The 22099-nt window shown below is 36.9% G+C and overlaps 1 protein-coding gene and 1 long non-coding RNA gene across 6 annotated transcripts in view; one reads left to right on the top strand and one right to left on the bottom strand.

Annotated features, from left to right (window-relative positions):
* Positions 1-1419, bottom strand: part of LOC116591023 — a 5647-nt gene extending 4228 nt beyond the window's left edge. Inside the window, exon 1 of the long non-coding RNA XR_004285806.1 lies at positions 1279-1419. This is a non-coding gene — a long non-coding RNA (uncharacterized LOC116591023). The remainder of the gene's footprint in view (positions 1-1278) is intronic.
* Positions 1-22099, top strand: part of SLC30A4 (solute carrier family 30 member 4) — a 27152-nt gene extending 5053 nt beyond the window's left edge. For 2 of the 5 annotated variants that reach the window (XM_032343601.1, XM_032343602.1), the window contains 6 exons: positions 2972-3118; positions 15582-15735; positions 17831-18029; positions 18745-18850; positions 19636-19770; positions 20726-22099. In XM_032343601.1, the coding sequence (XP_032199492.1) occupies positions 2972-3118; positions 15582-15735; positions 17831-18029; positions 18745-18850; positions 19636-19770; positions 20726-20880 (896 nt within the window). In that variant the 3' untranslated portion in view covers positions 20881-22099. Of the gene's footprint in view, positions 1-2971; positions 3119-4334; positions 4836-12708; positions 12740-15581; positions 15736-17830; positions 18030-18744; positions 18851-19635; positions 19771-20725 lie in introns of those variants that run through there. The other 3 variants (XM_032343603.1, XM_032343604.1, XM_032343605.1) reach the window with 3 other exon arrangements.

The following is a 22099-nucleotide window of genomic DNA, read 5'->3' as shown; positions in this document are numbered from 1 at the left end:
AATCCTAAGTAGGCCCCGAATTGTTTGCACCTGGTACCCCTAGAAACGTGGGTGAAGATGAAAACTAAAATAAGGAAACAAGTTAAACAGATACAATAACTATATAGTTAGTATCCACAGAAATAAGAGATATGTATCTACAAGAATAGGCTGTTTTTAAAAAAATTCAAAATAAAGAGCTTTTGAACAATAAAAACAAAAAACAATTTGAACTCCATAAAAAAGTTATAAGATGAACTAAGGTAATCTCTCAGAGTAGAGCAAAACAATAGAAATGGATAATAGGAGAAAAAACACAAGAAAATTAGCATATCAATCTAAACTCCAGGTAATAGGAATTTGGGAAATTGAGAAAACAGAAGAAAAGAAATTGTCAACAATATAGTTTAAGAAATTTCCCCAGAACTGAAGGGTTTACCTTTCCAGGTAAGAAGAGTAAACAAAAACCCAGCAAAGTGGGCGAAAATAAAGCCATACTGAGGTACATCCTTGTGAAATTTCAGAATACAGGGAGCACATTGTTATCTATTGCTTCAGGCAGCTGCAGTGTTAAACAATTCCCTCTGATTGTTTTTTGACAAACATTTCTTAGGGTTTGCCTAAGGCAGATCCCCAAGTCAAGTCAAAACAGCCTTACTTGTATGATTTTCCAGGGAAGTACCAGGCAGATCAAATAATGATAGTTCTTTGGGAATGGGGCTTGTAAGGAGCTCTAACCACATTTTAACCTGCCAGGCTAGTTTTCACTATGGTTGCTGCTTGTTGGTGTTCAGATCAACCACAGAGCAGGAGAGAGGGAGATGGGTCCAAGGCTACAGAATGTTCACTGTTCTGATGAAGATTCAGTTGTTTTCCTTGAGTGAATACTACCTATAACAGCCTCTGGTTAATTTCCAGAGTTCTAAAAAAGTTGATTTGGACCATTTTCCCTAGGTTCTCATTACTTCCATAGAGGAGATGATTTTCAGAGGTCCTTACTCTGCTATTTTTTGCTGATGATTATCAACACATGGCTCTTTAAATTTAGGTTAACTAAAATTGAATAAATCCCTCAGTTGCCTTATCCATATTTCAAATGCTGAAAAGCTACTGTGACTAGTGGTTCTTCGGACAGCACAGATAAAATATTTCCATCATCTCAGAAACTTACTGGACAGTACAGCTATAAGGTGTTATCTTTATTTTATAGATAAGGAAACTGAGGCACAAAAGTATTAAGTAACTTTCTAAGAGAGTCTCAGAGAGTCCAAAACCCCATGTTATTAGTCACCAACTTACATTTTTCTCAGTGATTTCCAGCTCTTTAATGTCAAGGGAATACATTAAAAAAAAAAAAAGTGGTATTTGTATAGAGCACACTGGAGTAAATGGATGTGATTATAAGATCACTAACTCGGTCTCCTGCTGCTCTTGCCTCTGCATATCATGCCATTAAAGAGGGGAACAACAACTCAGCACACTTATGTGTCATAATACCCTAGTCAGGAAGTTAATTGTAACAGTGATGCTCAAAATTACCAAGACCAGAAGCATCCACATCACCTTGGGAACATGTTAAAAATGGAAATTCTCCTTAAAAAAAAAAAAAAAAAAAAAAAGGAAATTCTCAGGCCTCATCCAGCCCTCTGGAATTAGAAATTCTGGGAGTGGGTGACCTAGGGTGGCTCAGTGGGTTAAGCCTCTGCCTTCAGTTCAGGTCATGATCTCAGGGTCCTCGGATCAAGCGCCGCATCAAGCTCTCTGCATAGCAGGGAGCCTGCTTCCCCCTTCTCTCTGCCTGCCTCTCTGCCTATTTGTGATCGCTCTCTCTGTCAAATAAATAAAATCTTAAAAAAAAAAAAATTCTGGGAGTGGGGCAAGCAATTTGGTGTGTTTAACCAGGCGATTCTGATACACATAAAGTTTTGTTATAAAAAGCTTATTCAGTGAATGGTGCTAGGACAGTTGGTTAACCAATAGTAAAATGACATATATATATATACACACACACACACACACACACACATACACAAAAAGAATTTTATATATTATATATACATATAATGCCTGGAAAATCAACATTAAAAATTTTATTGTAAATACCACCTTTAATCTCTCTGAGACACTGCTGTCTGTATCCAAGGGAATCCATTAATCTTTATCCTTCATTTTGAACTCATGTACTTTTTAAAAATAATTTTTAAATTTTTTATTAACATATAATGTATTAGCCCCAGGGGTACAGGTCTGTGAATCACCAGGTTTACACACTTCATAGCACTCACCACAGTACATACCCTCCCCAATGTCCATAACCCAACCACCCCGTCATGTACATTTAAAAAATTTCTTAAGTTTAATTTTGTGGTCAAACCTTCACAAACAAGTATCTACCTTCAGCCTTCTTGTAATATTTAGATATTATGGTCATTAATTTCACTAATAGTAGGATTAGTAGGTTGAGTAAAAGTTGCAGTGCTAAAACAAAATTTCTATGTGTTAGAGCCCAGTTTAATGGTTCTTAATTTTTTTTTCAAGATTTTATTTATTTATTTGAGAGAGAGAGAGACCATGAGCTCAAGCAGGGGAGGCAGCAGAGGGAGAGGGAGAAGCAGATTACTCGCTGAGCAGGGAACCCGACATGGGGCGCCATCCCAGGACCCTGAGATCATGTCCTGAGCTGAAGGCAGATAGTTAATCAGCTGAGCCACCCAGGTGCCCTGGTTCTTAATTTTTTTAAGGTCATCGACTCTTCAGAGAATCTGTTTATAGAAATGGACATCTTCACCACAAAAATACACACATATTTAATGTTCGGTATAAAATTTCAGGATATCTTGATTTAATTGTAATAAGATAAAGATTTGGTTAAAAGCTGATGTTTTGTAGGATGTTACATATTTTTGGTTTGCTTATGTTTATTATTTTAAACATTATTCTAACTATTCATTATTTTAACTTATTCCTTCTTCCCTCTCACCTTTACCCCAAGGTGGATACATTGCAAACAGCCTAGCAATCATGACAGATGCGCTTCATATGTTAACTGACCTAAGTGCTATCATACTGACCTTGCTTGCTTTGTGGCTCTCTTCAAAATCACCAACCAAAAGATTCACTTTTGGATTCCACCGCTTAGGTAGGTAATTGGGAGTTTCTTTCGGTTTATAAGATTTCATAGTAAAACCACAATGAACTATAACTAGCCTCTGAGTAACTGAAGTCTTTCTGGTGATAACCTATTTGAATAAAGCAGATGAAAATAGATAAACATGATTTATTCAGATACATATACTCCAGGGTACATTCAGTCTAGTCAGCTAAACAGTTTACACATACCCAATAATACAGTAATCACTAACTGTTGTTCCCTATTTCCTGAAGATGTTAACAGAAAAAAGTTTACCTTATAGTTTATTCAACTAGGCAAAACCACATGGGTTTATGCTAATGTGTATTAGCTTCTTTCGCTATACTTTGGGTATTTCAACCAAAGCTACATAGCCCAGATCTTAAGCAGTACTATATGTTTCACATATACTGTGTGGCTAAGCTTCATTGCTGCCATTTTATCATCATAATTCTGTAAATGCTGATAAGGATTCTTTGCTTGACCAAAGTTTAGTCAGGAAACTAAACCTCCCGAGCCCATCTGTGCACTTCTTTAAATAATCCTGTTTTAGCAAGAACCCTGCTAAGTCAGTTGAACAGAACCCACACACTCAGTATCTGGTAGGTCATCTCAGAGGTGATATCTCATTGCACTGGCCTGTCTCTAGTGAAAATTCTCTTAGGTCAGTTTAGCCAGAATCCCCCTCAACCCTTATGTTTCCTCTTAGTAATTTTCCATCCACTGACTTGCCAATAGAGTATTCAGAGCTGAACCCAATCTCTCCCCACCCACTGCAGAGTTCTATTGCACTGGTCCTGTACCTTTCTACATAGCTTCCCCTCTTGAATAAAGTCTTATTTACCATGTGTTGACAAGTGTCATTAATTTTTTTTTCTTTAACAATGTACACGTTTTTATTTTCCTATTTTGAATAAATACTAATATTTGAGAGGTTAAAATCATACATTGTTATCCATACAACTCTTTCTCTGTTACTGTGTTTTTAGATTTTTTTTTTTACTTATTTTAAAAATATGTATGAAACAATTTACTTGAACTAGTATGTGAAATGCCATATGTTCAGATGTCATTTGATTAGAATCCAGAAGTTGACATTTAGTTAGCTTTAATAAAACCTGTCTTAAAGATCCAGAATTAACAACGTGCAGTTTAATTTTGTAGAGACACTGACCTTCTTGGCTAATACATGAGTAAGTTCCTCCCCTTCTTGGTTACTTTTTAGGCTCATCATAACTCAGCATCTAGGTCTTCTAAAATTTAGTCACTGGGCCTTCTATGTAAAACTCCATTGTGCCTGAAAGGCTCTATCTCAACTAGCTATCCAGATCATCAGATTGGGACATTCTCTGGCACCCCACCTTCAGCACTCTGAGCTGCTTGCTGTACCAGAGAGTTAACGCCCTGACGTGTGTCTGTGATTTTTTCCCCACTTCACAGTGCACCCACTGCTTACCAAAGTACTGTACAGTCATTTCTTACCTGATTGCGTTGGGCTTTTTGAGTAAATTCAAGATTACTTTCAAACTTTAATTTCTTGTGATTTAAACACCTTCAATTTAAGATCTAACATTCAATCATAGCATCAAGGAATGGGGGTTTTACCTTCCACCACTGTTTTGAAAGAGTGTTTCATTTTGTCCTGCAGCTCTTAACCTTTTAGGTTATAGACCCATTGGATCGTTAATGAAATTAGTAGAATTCTTCCCCCCCGCAAAGAAACATTCAATAACAGAACATAGAAAGTCCTACATATAATAAGAACACATAATCATGAAAATCCTATTAAATATCAAAGAAATACTTTAGTCACTTCATTTCTTCATACACAACAAGCACTGTGAAAAGAGAGAAAATAGGACTGACTGTTCCTGTTTATCTCTGCAAGTTTCTGTAGAAAGTCAAATATACCTTTTTCCTTAGAAGTACAAAGTTTACAATTATGGATTAGATACCAGCATTTGACTCATCTCTTCTGAGAGTTCATTCAAATAAAAACAGCAGAGAGAAGCAAGTCACCAATAAACACCTTTCGAAGTTAGAAGATAGATGGGAGGGGGCCAAAGGAAGAAACAAGCCAGGAAGTTGCAGCCCAGTGCACACTGAGCCAGGAGCTGGCAGCCCCACACTTCTCCATAGAAGACTCAGGGATAGAGCTGAGCAATAGTGAGGACTGGGGCTGAAAACAAGAACAGTTAATTGAATGACTATAAGTGGGAAACTGCTCACACTTGTCCATTCTGTTCCTACCTTCCTATCCCCACTCAGGTAGCCTGCATTTTCCCCCCATGCAAAATACCATATAGTTCTTGAAAGATCTTGAACAAAATGTCTGGGGAGAGCTGAGGCTTGTAGTGTGGAAGTTGATGTTCCAAAATAAGTCTTTTTCATATTAGAATTCAGGGTTTTGCACATGTAATGTGTGGTTCCCCTCCTCCAAAGTAATACATTTGTTTTAGTCTGCCCTGCCTTGCACCACTTATTAGTAACCATTTTAATTAGTTTATGGCTTATCCTTCCTCATTTTCTTTTTGCAAAGAACCGTTTCCCTGTCCTTCTGCCCTTTTAGCAATAAGAAAAACAGAAAAATTAGTCCCAGAGGAAAGAAAGGTGACTTTAGAAGCAGAAGCAAATGTTTTAAATCATCTTATTAATATACTCAGAATAATAAGACAGTAAAATATTTTGAAAAAGAAGCATATAAGAAAAAGGTCTTTGAAATGTTACTGCTAAATTTTTTCTAAAAATTCAGTACACAGACTAGAAAATATAATCGAAGTCTTAGGATATATAGAACAAAAAGATAAAAACAGGGGGAAAAGTTTAAAGCTTTTATAAAAAAACAATTTAGGAGGTCCAAAGATTGTGCTTATTAAGAACCTCAGGAAAATGTTAAAAAAAAAAATAAAAGGGAGTGACTTCATATAGGCTTCCCTTTGGTGTGATGAGCATGTTCTGGAATTAGAGGTGATTGTGTCATAACTTTGTGCACTGAAACCCACTCATCGGTGGTGCACTTTAAAATTATTAAACTGGAGAATTTTATGTGGGTGAATTTTATCTAAATTTTTAAAAATTATCTTAAAAAGGAAGAGAGTTACTGAGCTACAGGTGGGTGAGTATTTCCCAAAGCTAGGGAGGGACTCAAACCTTTATACTAGAAGGGCCTTATGGGATCTTCATTTTCTTTGTATTGCAAAATTTTATGAGGATTTTGCAGATACAGAACTTATTTCACTTATTCTGCTCTTTGGGGAGGATTAGAGAGACATTAAGGATATGTAGAATTGAATAAAGCTGTAAATCACAGCAGGGGCTGTCTTGTGTTCCACAGAATATACTGCTCCATGAGTATTCTTTTCAAGCTCTGTGAACCTCTAATACCAAGACTTGGGGATTCAGGTCCTAAAAAACGCTGCAGAAAAAATCCCCCTAAGAAACTTCTGGTGTTACTGTTGTTGAATTTTGTTTTGACATTGTGGATTATGGGGGGGAGGTTAGGACAGGAGTTAATTTTTTTCTTTGTTGATCTGTTTTGTAAATATGTAAAACTTATGTTGCAAGAATCAAAAATGAGTTATTAAAAGAAAGGATTTACTCAAGAAGCTTTATTTTCATTCTGTCCCCTCCAACCCATCCTCTAACCCCATTCCTTATTAGTAATGATTTTTTTTTTAAAGATTTTATTTATTTATTTGTCAGGGATAGAGGGAGAGAGAGCGAGTGAGCACAGGCAGACAGAGAGGCAGGCAGAGGCAGAGGGAGAAGCAGGCTCCCTGCCGAGCAAGGAGCCCAATGTGGGACTCGATCCCAGGACGCTGAGATCATGACCTGAGCCGAAGGCAGCCGCTTAACCAACTGAGCCACCCAGGCGTCCCTAGTAATGATTTTTAACTTGTTTCTGGCCTACCCTTCCAGCATTTCCTTTTGAAAGTATAAGTGAATACATACATATATACCGTACTACCTTCCTTATCCCATCCCCTGCCACCCTGTCTTATGCAAAAAGGCAGCATACTGTGTACCCAGTTCTTGACCTGGAAGTGTGTCTGTGGATGATAGATACTAGTTGTACCAATCCTTAAATTTATTTCCTTTCTGTTTGCTTCTAACAGTTTATACATGCCTAATAGGATTTACCACATTTTATAGCTATTTCCATGAAACCGTATCTTGTTCTAGACTATGAATGAAGTAGGGATGGAAACAGATAATATTAAATAAACTTTCTATGTCTGGCAGTAATAAGTGTGCAATATGAGATTATTAGCTGAATTATTGCTTATGCAGGCTAAGTAAATTAATATTATTCTGAGTAAATAAGGACATGAAAAATATGAGGCAGATCGTTTAATACAGCTCAGGAACGTCCAATCACTTGTGTTTAGGGTAAATTAAACCAGTTTCCAAACTAGGAGTAGGGATATTTTTGAAATTTGAGGACTAAAATATCTGGGACTTGAGAACATTTATCTGTAGTTCTGAAACTGTGATCATATTCACAAACTACACTATAAAAAGTTATTTGATTCATAACATAATGGGGGTGGAACAGCCAGTCTTCTCGGTCCCTTCGACTAAGTAAGAAATTAGTTGGGAGTGTTTCCCCCAGATGTCAGTCAAGAACAGTCCTATTTGTTTTGGTACTTTCCACTTTTAAAGTTTTGGGAATAAGTTGTCTTTGGTTCAGATCTGAGATCTGCAGTTTTACTAGCTATATGACCTTTTAGAGATGACTTAATCTAAGTACAAGGTTTTGGGGTTTTTTTGGTAAAATATGAATGATAATACTTGCATTGCAGAATTGTAAACAATACGTAATGTGGTAAGGTCTAAGTACCTGAGGTGGTAGACCTGGCCCAGAATGAATTCCCAATAAAAGTTCCAATCTTGTTTCCTTCCCTCTTTTGCCTGCCAGTATATCACTCTGCCCACACTTTTTGCATCTCTCAGATGCTGCACACCCCAAAATTATATTTCTTCCCTCCCCGCTAATCAGAATTCTTCTCTGAGCATAACTGTCTCAGCTAGGTAGTGGGAGAAAAGTAATGTGATTCACCCTGATGATTAAGCAGCAGTTTTAGAGCTGTGCTTTTAAACTCAGGTCTTTGGTAATTTTTTTTTTTTTTGGTAATATGTTTTTAAGATTTACTTATTTATTCCAGAGAGATAAAGGGGGGAGGTACAGAAGGAGAGGGAATCTCAAGCAGACTCCCCACTGCGTGTGGAGCTCCACATGGGGCTCAATCTCTCCACCCGAGCCAAAATCCAGAGCTAGATGCTTAAGCTACTGAGCCACCCAGGTGCCCCTTTTGGTAACTTTTTTGGAAATGTGACTAAATTTATTTTCACACAAATCATTTAGTGAAGGTGAGAAAGGTGGTTTTAGATTTGAAGGGAGTACCAAATAGCTGCCTCTGGAGTCTGTTCCATTCTGGTAGTACATTCCTTTCCTTCATGTGAACTCACAGATTGTGTAAAGTCATTCAGTTTTTCCTTTTATTAAGTGACAGCTCTTTTGTGGGAAAAGAGAGAGCAGGCTAGAAACCATATATGAGCTATTTTTAAGTGCCTTGATTTATTTGACTGTGGGTATGTCCTCTTACCCTGGAAGTTAATAAAACCTAGAACTTAATGAAACACACTGTAGCAGAAATCCCACAGATCCTTAGGAGGAACAGACTACTTCCCAGACAAAGGGGAATTGCTATTCGAAGGAGAACAGTACAATCCCCTTGCTTTCTACTTTTATTCTGTAGATTATGAGCTTAATTGACTTTTATTTATAAGGCTTTTCTTCCAGTTCTTAGGCTGAAGAAGCTTCAAGGATTAGATAAAGATAGAGATCATGTAAAAGGACTTAGTAAGAGTTGTTTGTATTTGAAATAAAAAAGCGGGATTTACATTTTGGTAATGCAAATCATCAGCCTAGGTTAGCGAAGTAACAGTGCAGAGTGTAATAAGCAGAGTGTAGTTCCACTCAGCAAAGACCTTGGCAGACATGGCTAGATGATGGTTCTACTCCTGTAGGTATACAGTTATAAAGCTAATTCTGTGTCATTTGCTATTTCATTCCCTGTTGCTAAAGGAGCAGAAAGTATTCAGCTAAAAAATTTCTCTTCCCCATACATGCAGCCATGGTTAGTCATTCATTTTAATAACGTCCTCCCACTCCTGACAAGGGTTATGCCAATTAATGATTCACATCTTAGTGAGAATTCATATCACCTAAACATCTGGAAAAGAATAGATACCTCCTAGAAACTGGAGTTTTTGCTGAGACAGAAGGAAGACATGAGTGAGGTGGTCCATGTTGGATAGTCAAGAGTCCATTTGAGAGTGCTGGCCATCTTGGGTATGGCGTAAAGGGAGTGGTGAGAAGCCATTAGAGGGGCGCCTGGGTGGCTCAGGCATTAGGCATCTGCCTTTGGCTCAGGTTCGTGATCCCAGGGTCCTGGGACCAAGCCCTGCATCAGGCTTCCTGCTCAGTGGAGAATCTGCTTTCCCTCTCCCACTCCCCCTGCTTGTATTCCCTCTCTTGCTAAGTCTCTCTCTGTCAAATATATAGAACCTTTTAAAAAAAAAATTGAAAAGATTATTTAGAATAGGAACTGAAAGGATCCAAACATGGCAACCTACTCTTGCCACCGGAATACCAGGCTAAACTGCAAAGTCTGCTTTGCAGTCTGCCACCTGGTATTCCGGTGGCAACAGTAGGCCACTAAAAAGTGATGTCTTTAGCCTAAGTGCATGCAGTAGGATTGTCTGTGGCTGAGTTGAAATACAAATATGAATTCAGAAATCCTAGGCAAATCCAGCACAGCCCACTGATTTTCCTTCTTTTTCCTTCCTATCTTTTACTGGAAGTAGGGAGAAAAGAGAAATAACATAAAAGGAAGTACAGGAGAGACTGTGTCTCTGCTCTCCTTCCCTATTCATTTTTTTAAACCTCTGAAACCTGTTTTTAGATGTTTGCTCTAGTTTTTGAGACAGCAGAAAGACAAGCATTATGGAATTTAAAGGAAATATACTCATTATTGGCATCCTAGCATTAGCAAAGTTAACACTTATGATAGGCCAGTACATTTAGACAGCACTCCTGAACAACAGTATGTTTGGGCTGAGTGTGGTTTATGTAATTGAAGCAAAGGGATACTCATTCACTGAATAGGTGCTCAATATTACCTGTTGATTAAAGGAGTAATACTATAGGTTGGGGAGATAGGCAGTAAATATGTACACAAATGCAGTACAGTTATAAATTAGAGTAAATTCTAGGAAGCAAAGAATAAGGTACTATAATGGAGAGTAACAGGAGGACAGAAAAGGACTCAGCGTTTATTATATGAACCTTGAAAACCTCTAGTTTTGGAAATTTATAGATGTGTTAAAATATGCAATAAACATTTTTTATATTTTCTAGTACTATCAAAACTTGACATTCATCTCTGTTTTCTACCATTTGATTTTTTTCTTAGCATTTATGAGTCATTTAAACCAAAACTGCCTATTCTCTGGATGTGAAATTCAGGGTATATTTTGGTTTTAATAGATCATTGACCATAAACATGTGTTTATATTTCAGCTGAATTAATTAAAAGACCTAAGTGATGTTATAATAAAAAACACATATTCACTCATCTTACTCCCTCCTCCAGTGCTCCAGTTCAGTCAGATGGAGTGATTTAATTATGTTGGAACTACTCTAATAATAGTTTTCTAGAATTTCCATAAAAATCTCTTTCAAGAGTTTTTCATTTATGATAAATTTCCATTTAGTCAAGTTTATCTAAAGTTACTGGGGTCCTAACTTTCATGGAAATCTAGGGTTTCAGTTGTGAAAATTCTGGGTCGTCTTTCAAAGATGAAAAATCCATGCTGTTGTGTTCTCCTTTGTGTTGAAAAACTTTTTGTATGTTATGTGACCAGAGACTAAGCCAGAGCAAGAATGAGAAGACTGGAGCAAGTCAGAATTTGGTTGTTGATGGAAAGCTTCCCTCTCTTTTAAATGTTGGGAGGCAAAAACCTTGCTTGTGTTTATCTACATTCTGTCATGTTAAAAAATACTTTAAAAGGGGTGCTTGGGTGTTCAGTTGGTTAAGCATGCAACTCTTGATCTTCAGCTCAGGTCATGATCTCAGGGTTGTGAGATCAAGCCCCTTATCAAGCTCTGCACTGGGTGTAGATTCTTCTTAAGATTCTCTTGCTCTGTGGGGCACCTGGGTGGCTCAGTGGGTTAAAGCCTCTGCCTTAGGCTCGGGTCATGATCCCAGGGTCCTGGGATCGAGCCCCGAGTCAGGCTCTCGGCTCTCTCTGCCTGCCTCTCTGCCTACTTGTGATCTCTGTTTGTCAAATAAATAAAATCTTAAAAAAAAAAATTCTCTTGCTCTGTCCCTCCCCACACCACACCCCCTTCCTTCTTCTCTTAAAACAAAACCTATGAAAAGAATTATAAATGCTAATTTGTCCCATTCATGATATTTCACCAGTTTAATTTATTCACAGTGAAAGAGCTTTTATCAAAATAAATGATCATATTACTACTACTAGGATTTTTAGCTATGTAGTATTATCTGTGCCTTTTACTTCTCAGTTATAAATCTCAGGCCTAAAAATATACATAAATTTTTTCTGTTTTTGCATTTATCAGTATTCTGTCTTAAGACATTTTGACAGGTGATTAGAATAAAAAATAATAGCCGAATGTCTTTGCTTTTCACCAAGGGGTTGAGACACGAGTCACATTTCTTATTAATTGCTGGAAAAGGGATATCATTGATATCAGCATCCTAATATGTCACTTTGGCAGTTTCTAGGAATCAGCTGAATTCCATTACTATTAACTGTGGGTAGACATTGGGATCCCTTTTATGCTACTCACATGGCTAAAAACTGGTGTGGAAAACTGCAGGCTGCAGGTGTCTAGTGGGCCTTCTAAGTGTGGGAGTCCTCCCTGCCGAGGATCTCTGTTCATGCTTTAGTCTGACTTTCATTTACTTTATTTTGAAATAAGATCATTTTATTTCATTGGTTTTGCTTTATATGAAAGTTCACTAAAAGGTGATTTTAAGTGTTTAGGAAAATTATCACTAGGATATGGAGTTGCCACATTTGGGTGTGTGGCCTGGGAGGGCACACACACATTCTTGCAGGACTCCCAATATGTCTGAAATATTGCATGGGACATACTTATACTAAAAAATTATTCATCTGAAATGCAAATTTAACTAGATATCCAGTATTTTATCTGGCATACTTACTAGTGTAAGTTATCATTTATCATCCAAACCAGCACACTTTTGAGAGTGAAGTAGGGCTCTTTAAAGAATTATGCCAGGACAATGGTATAATTAATAAATTGGGGCTATTCCAGGAAAACTGTAAAGTATTATTAACTTAATTATAGGGAGTTTTGAAAGAATTTTTAATTATTGGTTTTAGATTTTCATAAATAATCACAACTTAAAGACAAAGTTAATGGCATAAACTTATATAGCCATGAATTTTTATAAGTAAAGTGTATTGCTTTATAATTTTATATTAATAATTTGATTAAGTCATCATTTTTTTTTTCAAGATTTTATTTATTTCTTTGACAGAGAGAGATCACAAGTAGGCGGAGAGGAAGGCGGGGGGGGGGGGGGGGGGGGGGGGCGGGGCGGGAAGCAGGCTCCCCGCTGAGCAGAGAACCTGATTCGGTTACTCTATCCCCGGACCCTGAGATCATGACCTGAGCTGAAGGCAGAGGCTTAACCCATGAGCCACCTAGGCGCCCTGATTAAGTCATCTTAAAAACTATCTGACCTCATTGGTAGCTTCAACCTTGACACATGATTAAAGTTCTCTTTTCTGGGAGGGTAGAGGGGAAGAGTTTGAGAAGAAGAATTGGTTTTGTTGTTGTTGTTGTTGTTGTTGTTTAAGTAAATTCTACTCCCAACTTAAGGCTTCAACTAACAACCCCCAGATCAAGGGTTGCATGCTAGCCAGCCAGGTGCCCCAGAATGGTATTTATTAAATACCAGTTTTAAAGGAAATTTCTCTTACCTTGTGAGTAAAATGAAGCTACCACTAGTACATGAACTTCACAGTTTAAAAATATTTTATTTTTTTAATATATGTGTTCTTTACCGTCAGCAGTTATAACTTAAGAGGAGAAATTCCATGCATTTTCTGTCTTGTATTTGGCTTAATTCTTCTCTTCTAACCAATTTACTTACTATTTTGGGGGATTTAGTAAATAACCTATTACTTACATTTAGCCTACCCTTCTTAATTGTATAGCCTTTATCATCTCCCCTTGTTCAACCTACCTAACCTCATTCAGCAAATCCATCCATCAGTATTTGCTACATGACAACCACTCTGTTGAATGTCACAGTAAGTGTGACGTGGAATGGAACTGGTCCTGTCCTCAAGCTGCTGAGAGTCTGCACTTGATGTGGTAGTTTCTCCACAGCTTTGTGTATTTCAGAGTGTCCTTCCTGGGTTTTAGCCGTATGCGTCTTTTGAAGTGGGACAATTAGTATGTCAGAAATAAGTGTACCATGGTTTTGAATAGGAGCTTTATGTTGTATTATGCCAGTGTTTGTTCTGCTAATGCACAGGATTTTATTGGAGTTTTAGCTACATTAGTGAGATGTGTTCAGGAAACAGCTAATAACTGCTAGATAATTTTTCTGTGCTGTAATTTATGCATCAAAATGAAATGTATCAAAGCTCAATAAATTTGAACAGCCTGGAACCTTTGAGCAATGACTTGACTCAGATAACAGTTTCCCAGATTGTTTTACCTTTAACGAGATTACTCTCTGGTTTCTCTAAAGGAAAAATTTTCTTTAAAAGTATTTTCTTGCTTTTATTATTTTGAGTGTCAATAGTTCTTTTATATTATATATATATTATATACTTTTTATATATATTTTTTATATTATAATGTTAATTATTTTAAAATGTAAATATTTTCCATTGTCCTATTATGTATCTTGAAAAGATATGATTATCTCTACTATATACTTATGTGGTAAAAGTTTATATGACATAAAAGCATATATAGTGCAGTCATCCCTGTCTCCCAGTCAGCCATTTTCTTCATAACCAGTTTTTTATCAGCATTTTGTATATCCTTTCAGAGATTGCATGTACAGATATCATGTATAGATAATCTATCTATCTATATATACATACTCCTTTTTCTTTTCACATATAGTAACATGCCATACACACTTTGCTTTTTTCACATAACACTGTATCTTGGACATTACCCCTTATCAGAACATAAAAAGCTATATCCTCTTTTTAACGGCTGCATAGTATTCCATGTTATAGGGCCCTTTCACTTTCTTATTGTTTGCTATTTTATACAGTGCTTCATGAATAGCTTCATAATATACCTCATTTTGTACATATGCAGCTCAGTTGGCATAAATGTGTGTATCATTCCAAGAAGAAGCATTGCTAGGTCAAAGTGCATTCATGAATACTTGTATGCCTTGTTTTTCTTTAGTCTAAAGGTAATATGTGTTTGTGGTAAAACTTAAAACATTTCAAACATTACTGAAAAGAATAAAATGAAAACTAAGTTTCCAAAGCTCTAGTCCCACTTCCTAGATGTAACACTCTCTTGTCTTGTGATTATCAATTTGCATGATTTTTTTTCAACATAAATGGCTTTATGATATTTCACTATATGGATATATCATATTTTATCCATCAAGTTCCTCGTTGGTGGACATTTAAGATGTCTCTAGATATTTTTTGATAATAGTGAATTAATAGTGAAAAACCTTATAGGTATATCTTTGCATATATATCATGAGTTCTATTGAATAGATTCCTAGAATCAAGGAACACATGCATTTAAATTTTTGATTCATTTTACTAACTGCTCTCCAAAAAGATAGTTCCATGTGACATTTCCACCATTATATCCTTGCTAACTATAGCTGTTAACAAACTTTTTAATATTTACCAATTTAGTAAGGGACAAAGAATAATCATGTTCTTATCTGAATTTCTTGTATTGTGATTGATTTTGATAAATTGGTTTTTCTGTTAATTTTCTGTATATTAGTATTTATGTCCTTTATCCATTTTTGTTATGGGTTCTTCACTTTATTATTAATTTGTAAATGTACTCTTTTACTGGGAAATTAGTCTGTGAGCATGCATGTTACCAATAATTTTTTTTCAGTTTTTCATTTTTTTACCATGTATATGGTCTGTTAAATATACACAGTTTGGCCCTAAAGAGATGAGGAGGAAGGTGTGGAGCGGGGAGAATGAGTTAGTGGAGAATCCAGAGCAAACTACTCAACACTTTTTAAATTAAAAAAATAACATGAAAGAAATTAAATACAGTGTTTTTAATCTCTTTGGAGGAAGGATATAAATAAAAGATTGTACAATATTTAGTTTGTATGAAGTGTAATAACCGTGCTACAGATATATTTGTTGTTTATATTTTTCCCCCCAGAGGTTTTATCAGCTATGATTAGTGTGCTGTTGGTGTATGTACTTATGGGATTCCTCCTATATGAAGCTGTCCAAAGAACTATCCATATGAAATATGAAATAAATGGAGATATAATGCTCATCACTGCAGCGGTTGGAGTTGCTGTTAATGTAATGTAAGCTTTATTTTAAATAAAAGTATAAAAGCTTTATTTTTTAGAATAGTTTTAGGTTCACAACAAAACTGAGCCGAAGGTGCAGAGATTTCCTGTATACCTGCTGCCTTCACACACGCATAGCCTTTGCCTTTATGAACGTCCTCCCTCAGAGTGGTACGTTTGTTACAGTGGATGGACCAGCATTAACACATTATCCCACAATATCCCTAGTTTACATTCGGGTCCATTCTCTTGGTGTTGTATATGCTGTGGGTTTGGACAATTTTATGATGATATGTATGTACCATTCTGGTATCGTATACTGTATATTGTTTTCAATTAATATTTTATTAATTTTTAATAAATTAATATTTTTAAGTTCTGTGAACTTAGAGACTATTGTACATGCATTCGCTAATGTGCAGTGGTATCTTTATGTATCTTAAAATTATATGTTATGTTAATTTTTCTTATAAATATTAGTAAAACATTGATGGAATTCTAAATTCCTCATTAGTTTGCTCAGTTATACTGAAGTTTGACAAATAATTTGGAATTTAAGTGGGACGAAGTTTTTTTTTATTATAATTAACAAGACTTTTTTAAACTACAAACTTTTTCCCTAAAAGCTATGAAACTTTTAGGTTATATACTTATTTGGACCAGTAGTCAGAAAACTTTTCTGTAAAAGGCCGGATAATAACTATTTTAGGCTTTGAGAGCCATGTAGTTTCTGTCACAACTGCTCAGCTCTACTGTTAGAGAACAAAAGTAGGCACATTTAATACATTAACAAATGAGCACTGCTGTGTCCCAATAAAACTTTATTTACAAAAACAGGCAGTAGGCCACATAGGGTTTACAGATTGTGGTTTGCTAATCCCTGCCCTACTGGCTTCCATTCCTATTAAAATAAATCAGTCCTGGGACGCCTGGGTGGCTCAGTTGATTAAGCAGCTGCCTTCGGTTCAGGTCATGATCCCAGCGTCCTGGGATCGAGTCCCACATCTGTCTCCTTGCTCAGCAGGGAGCCTGCTTCTCCCTCTGCCTCTGCCTGCCGTTCTGTCTCCTGTGCTCGCTCTCTCTCTCTGACAAATAAATAAAATCTTTAAAAAATAATAATAATAAAATAAAATGAATCAGTCCTTACCACAGCCTTTTAAACAAAATCCTGTGTACCTTTCTCATACCTTAGCGTTCTTGCTCAGTTTATTTATTTTTAAAATTTATTTATTTACTTATTTGTCAGAGAGAGCAAGAGAGTGTACACAATCAGGGAGAACAGCAGGTAGAGGTGAGAGCAGGCTCCCTGCTGAGCAAGGAGCCCCATGTGGGACTCAGTCCCAGGATCCTGGGATCATGACCTGAGCCAAAGGCATATGCTTAACAGATTGAGCCACCCAGGCGTCCCTTCTTAATCACTTTAGTGTAACCACAATGGCTGTCCTGCTTTTTTGAAACAGAGCACATTTTCATCTAAGAGCCTTTGCCCCCGTATTCCTTCTGCCTAGAGCACCACCACATGCTGCTTCCTGACTTGATCCAAGTCTCCGCTCAGCAGGAATCTCAGGCCTCTGACAGACTACACTCCCCAGCACTCTCCATCCCCTCGCAGCGCTTTACTTCCCTTCAAAACGTTTGCATTGCCTGGCAGTCTATTATGTATTTATCTGTTTACTTCTCTGCCTTCTCTGCTGGAACATAAGCTCCATGGGGATAGGAATATGTCTGTCTTATTCACTGGTTTTTTGTTTTTTTAAGATTTTGATTATTTATTTGACAGAGACAAGTAGGCAGAGAGGCAGGCAGAGGCGGGGCGGGGGCGGGGGAAGCAGGCTCCCTGCTGAGCAGAGAGCCCAATGTGGGGCTTAATCCCAGGACCCTGAGATCATGACCTGAGTGGAAGGCTGAGACTTAACCCACCAAGCTACCCAGGTGCCCCTTATTCACTGTTTTGATGCCAATACCTAGAACAATACCTAATACATAATAGGTGCTCATATATATATTAAATGAATGAGTTCCATGTTGCCTCCTTAGTGTCTGATTTGTAACAAATCCTTTTATCAACAATACTAGGAAGAATAATAATGTTTTCTTTTATTTTTGACAGAATGGGTTTTCTGTTGAACCAGTCTGGTCACCACTCCCATTCCCACTCCCTGCCTTCAAATTCTCCTACCACAGGTTCTGTGTGTAGACACAACCATGGGCAGGACAGCCTGGCAGTGAGAGCTGCGTTTGTACATGCCTTGGGGGATTTGGTACAGAGTGTTGGTGTACTAATAGCTGCATACATCATAAGATTCAAGGTAATATGATTGCTACTTTTTCTATTTTAAATTATATTTAATTCCAATATTTAGAATATTAACAATTGTCTTTTATCAGTATACTGGATACCAAAGCCAGTCTTAACTCATTTTGCATTTGGGTAGGCTTAATTGAGCCATCAGTATAGCTCTTTTGCTAGCACTAAACACAATAGTATCATTTCACAGAGTAGCTTGTCTGTAGCTGGCTTCCGGACTGCCTTCACTGGATAACTCAGTTTTAAGCCATGTCACTGAACTGCTAGGTACTGGAATGTACGCTGGACTAGAAATCCAGAGACTGGGGTTCTAGTCTTGGCTCTGCTGTTAATGCTTTGACCTGAGCTAGTCCCTCCTCCTTTGTAGGAGAAGCTTAGACCAGATATGTGGCTGCTAAAAGTCCTTCCAGCTCTGATATTCTATGGTTCTGGGTGGAAGATTTAGAGAAGGCACAGAAGAAAACAATAGAACAAATGATTAAACTTCTGGAAATAGGTCTTAGAAGGAAAGGCAAAAAAAAAAAATTTTTTTTTTTTAAACAGTCTAGGAAAGAGTGAAGATGTTTCTCAATTGCAGTATTCAAAAATAAAGGTATTCTTTAGTCCTGGTATAGAAGACTAAAGAACAGGGGACAGAGTATTGCTTGTTTCTGCTTTACAGTCTATTTTACGTTGGTCTATATTTAATCACACAATTTTGGTCTGTTACCTTTCAGCCAGAATACAAGATTGCTGATCCCATCTGTACATATGTGTTTTCATTACTTGTGGCTTTTACAACATTTCGTATCATATGGGACACAATAGTTATAATACTAGAAGGTAAGATCTCACTTTCATATCCCCAGTGTGGGTTTCTTACCGCCCTTAATCAGATTGGGGGTGGGGGGCACTCTCGAGTAAGAGTCATGTCTTTTCTTTTCTCTTTACTGATGCTTATTGGGCTACGGTTAAACCACTTCATGTGTATATAACATATAAGAATTGATGTACTCTTCCCTCTGTTACCCATTTGATCCTTACAATAGCTAAGGTAGGTAGGTAGGGTGGACATTATCCCCACTTACCGACGAGGAAATTGAGCTTCAGAGGGGTTATATAACTTGCTTACTTAAGGTAATGCTGCTAATAAACTGTGGAGTGAGGACAGAAATACAACTCTTGATTCTTGGTATAATTATGTTTAGTGATTTATTCATTCTCTAATTCCCATTTAACTTGCTACTTTGTTATATTTTCAACATCCCTCCTTACTAATCCTATGACTGAGTGTGTAAGTTCTCAACACCAGGTTCATCATCATTGGATATTCTCTTTTTTCCCTTTTTTTGTGTATCCTAGCTTATTTGTTAAAGGAAGTATTCAGATTTGATATTTCTTTTTAGAGAGAATGAACATTCTAAAAGTTATTAACCTCTTATACATATCTTGCTTTATGTGTGCATGGTTTGTCTTAAGGTATTAAGATATTTTAAAGTGTCCATTTAAAGTGAATTTGATAAAGCCATTTGGTTTCTTTGGGGGAAAACAAAAAGTTCTATCAGTAATGTATAACTTTCTTCCCCAAAATAAACTTTACTTTTAAATGATATATTCTAAACTAACAGGTGTACCAAGCCATTTGAATATAGACTATATCAAAGAAGCCTTGATGAAAATAGAAGATGTATATTCTGTGGAAGATTTAAATATCTGGTCTCTCACTTCAGGAAAACCGACTGCCATAGTACACATACAGCTAAGTATGTTGCTGACAGTAAATGCTGGGGTTGATGGACTTTAGTATTAAACATCTGTGCTTATAATTAAGTAGGAGGACTTTTCTGCTGTAAATATTTGCTTTAAGGGGAGGGACCAGGCTTTTCAAAAGGTGAGTGACAGATCAGTAACAACAGCAGAGCAATAATTTTTGATCTCTAAGATGAGACTTTTTTTTTTTTTTTAAGATTTTATTTATTTGAGAGAGAGAGAGAGAATGCACAGAGGGGCAGAGGAAGAGGGAGACTGCTGAGCAGGGAGCCTGGGAACATTACCTGAGCCAAAGGCAGACACTTAACCAACTGAGCCACCCAGTCACCCCTAAAATGAGACGTTACAAATTGATTTTTGCCTTCAGATTAAGGCATGAAGAATATTTACCATCCTTTTTCTACAATAAGAAAACCTGTTTTTATTTCTTAAAGTCATTTTGCAGATTGATGCTTTTTATTTATTAAAGTAATAGGCAGGGGCGCCTGGGTGGCTCAGTGGGTTAAAGCCTCTGCCTTCGGCTCAGGTCATGATCCCAGGGTCCTGGGATCAAGCCCCGCATCACATCTCTGCTGAGCAGAGAGCCTGCTTCCTCCTCTCTCTCTGCCTGCCTCTCTGCCTACTTGTGATCTCTGTCTGTCAAGTAAATAAATAAAAAAAAACTTAAAAAAAAAAAAGATAAAGTAATGTGCATATGGGTTTTTTTTTTAAGGCAAAAGACTTAATTGATGTCTAGTATTCTTTCTCTACCTGTGAGTGGACTGGAGGGATTGAAATATGAGAAGGCATCCTGGCTTTGGACACTGGTGTACTTCTCTAACAGAGTAGCTTCAAGAGGGGAGAAATCAAACTAATAAAAATAGGTACACTGTATGCTGAGTTTGTTATTCCCCTATGTCATTGTAGCTTTGTACACTGAGTAGTAATGATATTTTCTTGACATTGCAGTTCCTGGAAGTTCATCTAAATGGGAGGAAGTACAGTCCAAAGCAAAGCATGTATTATTGAACACATTTGGCATGTATAAATGTACTATTCAGCTTCAGAGTTACAGGCAAGAAGTGGACAGAACTTGTGCCCATTGTCAGAGTTCCAGTCCTTAACTTTATACATTTTTGGGACTACTGCCTTATTTATCCTGCAGTCACAGACCTGAGAGCAATAAATGCGCACACCTGAATGAGACAATGGAATCCCTGCCAGCTGTGTCCATATCAAGCACAGGTCTCTCAGAACAATCACTCCAGCCGGACAGTGCTAGTTTCTGTTTAATGGTAAAATGAGACTTCACCCTGACTTTCAGAGGAAGATGTTTCCAACACTATTTACAGAATAAGATGTGACTCTACAGATACCTCAAAGAAGACAATCCAAGACCACACTTCATTAATTATGACAGAGTACATGTCTTAAAGGAAGCATCAAGAATTCAGTATTTACATTTAAAAATCCTTTTAAAGACCATTTTTTATCAAGCCAGTGCTGGAAAACTGAAATTTTTTTTATTATGTAATCTTGACATCCAGCTTCTGGAATTTGACACCCAGCTCTCTTTTTACAGAAATTATTTCTCAGCAGATTTCAGAAAGTACTAGACGTTATCCGGAGAGTGGAATAAGCATGTATTCCCATGTTTCAGAAATGTTTTATTTCACAAATAACTTAATATTATTATTATAGTTATACTTTATAAACAGTTTTTGCCAGATGTTATGGGGTTTTGCATCTCAAAGTTAACATTTTTGGGTTATTTGCAATGCTGATCAGAACTAAATCTTTACATATTGTGATCACTGTCACGAGGATTATTTAGGAAATATTTTCAGTACTATTCTGAATGGCAGAAGTTCATCTTAAACTCCAGTTATGATATGATCATGTAAAACAAAATACAGGAGTAAGGATGGAGTGTGGAATGTCAGATTTAAGTCTTCCTGAAATCACTTTTATTGTTCATGGAATTATCTTTACTTAAGACTAGGAGGAGACTGCAAAATGTGAACAGTGATCCTCTGTTCTTTCAAGATCTGAAAGTTTGCTTGGTACCTTGCTTCTGGCCTCCTTATCAGTTAGTCAGTTTGTGCCCTTTCAGGGTAAAACTCTGGAGGACTAAGGGTCAGTTTGTAATGCCCATCTTTCACATGTGTATTAAGCACATTCCTCCAGAGAGATTTTTGTTTGATTATATGAGTTAGGGATTCTCCAGGGACTCCAGAAACCCTAAGATATAATTTTGAGGTTTTCCAATAATACCATAGCAGAAATGCCCAAAGAGATAGGGAGAAGACATTATTCTGAGAAAAAAAAGAAAGAAGAAAAAAG

This window comes from Mustela erminea, chromosome 5 (genome assembly GCF_009829155.1).
Source record: "Mustela erminea isolate mMusErm1 chromosome 5, mMusErm1.Pri, whole genome shotgun sequence".
In the NCBI taxonomy this organism is placed as follows: Eukaryota; Metazoa; Chordata; class Mammalia; order Carnivora; family Mustelidae; genus Mustela; species Mustela erminea.
This window is presented reverse-complemented; position numbering and strand designations above follow the sequence as displayed.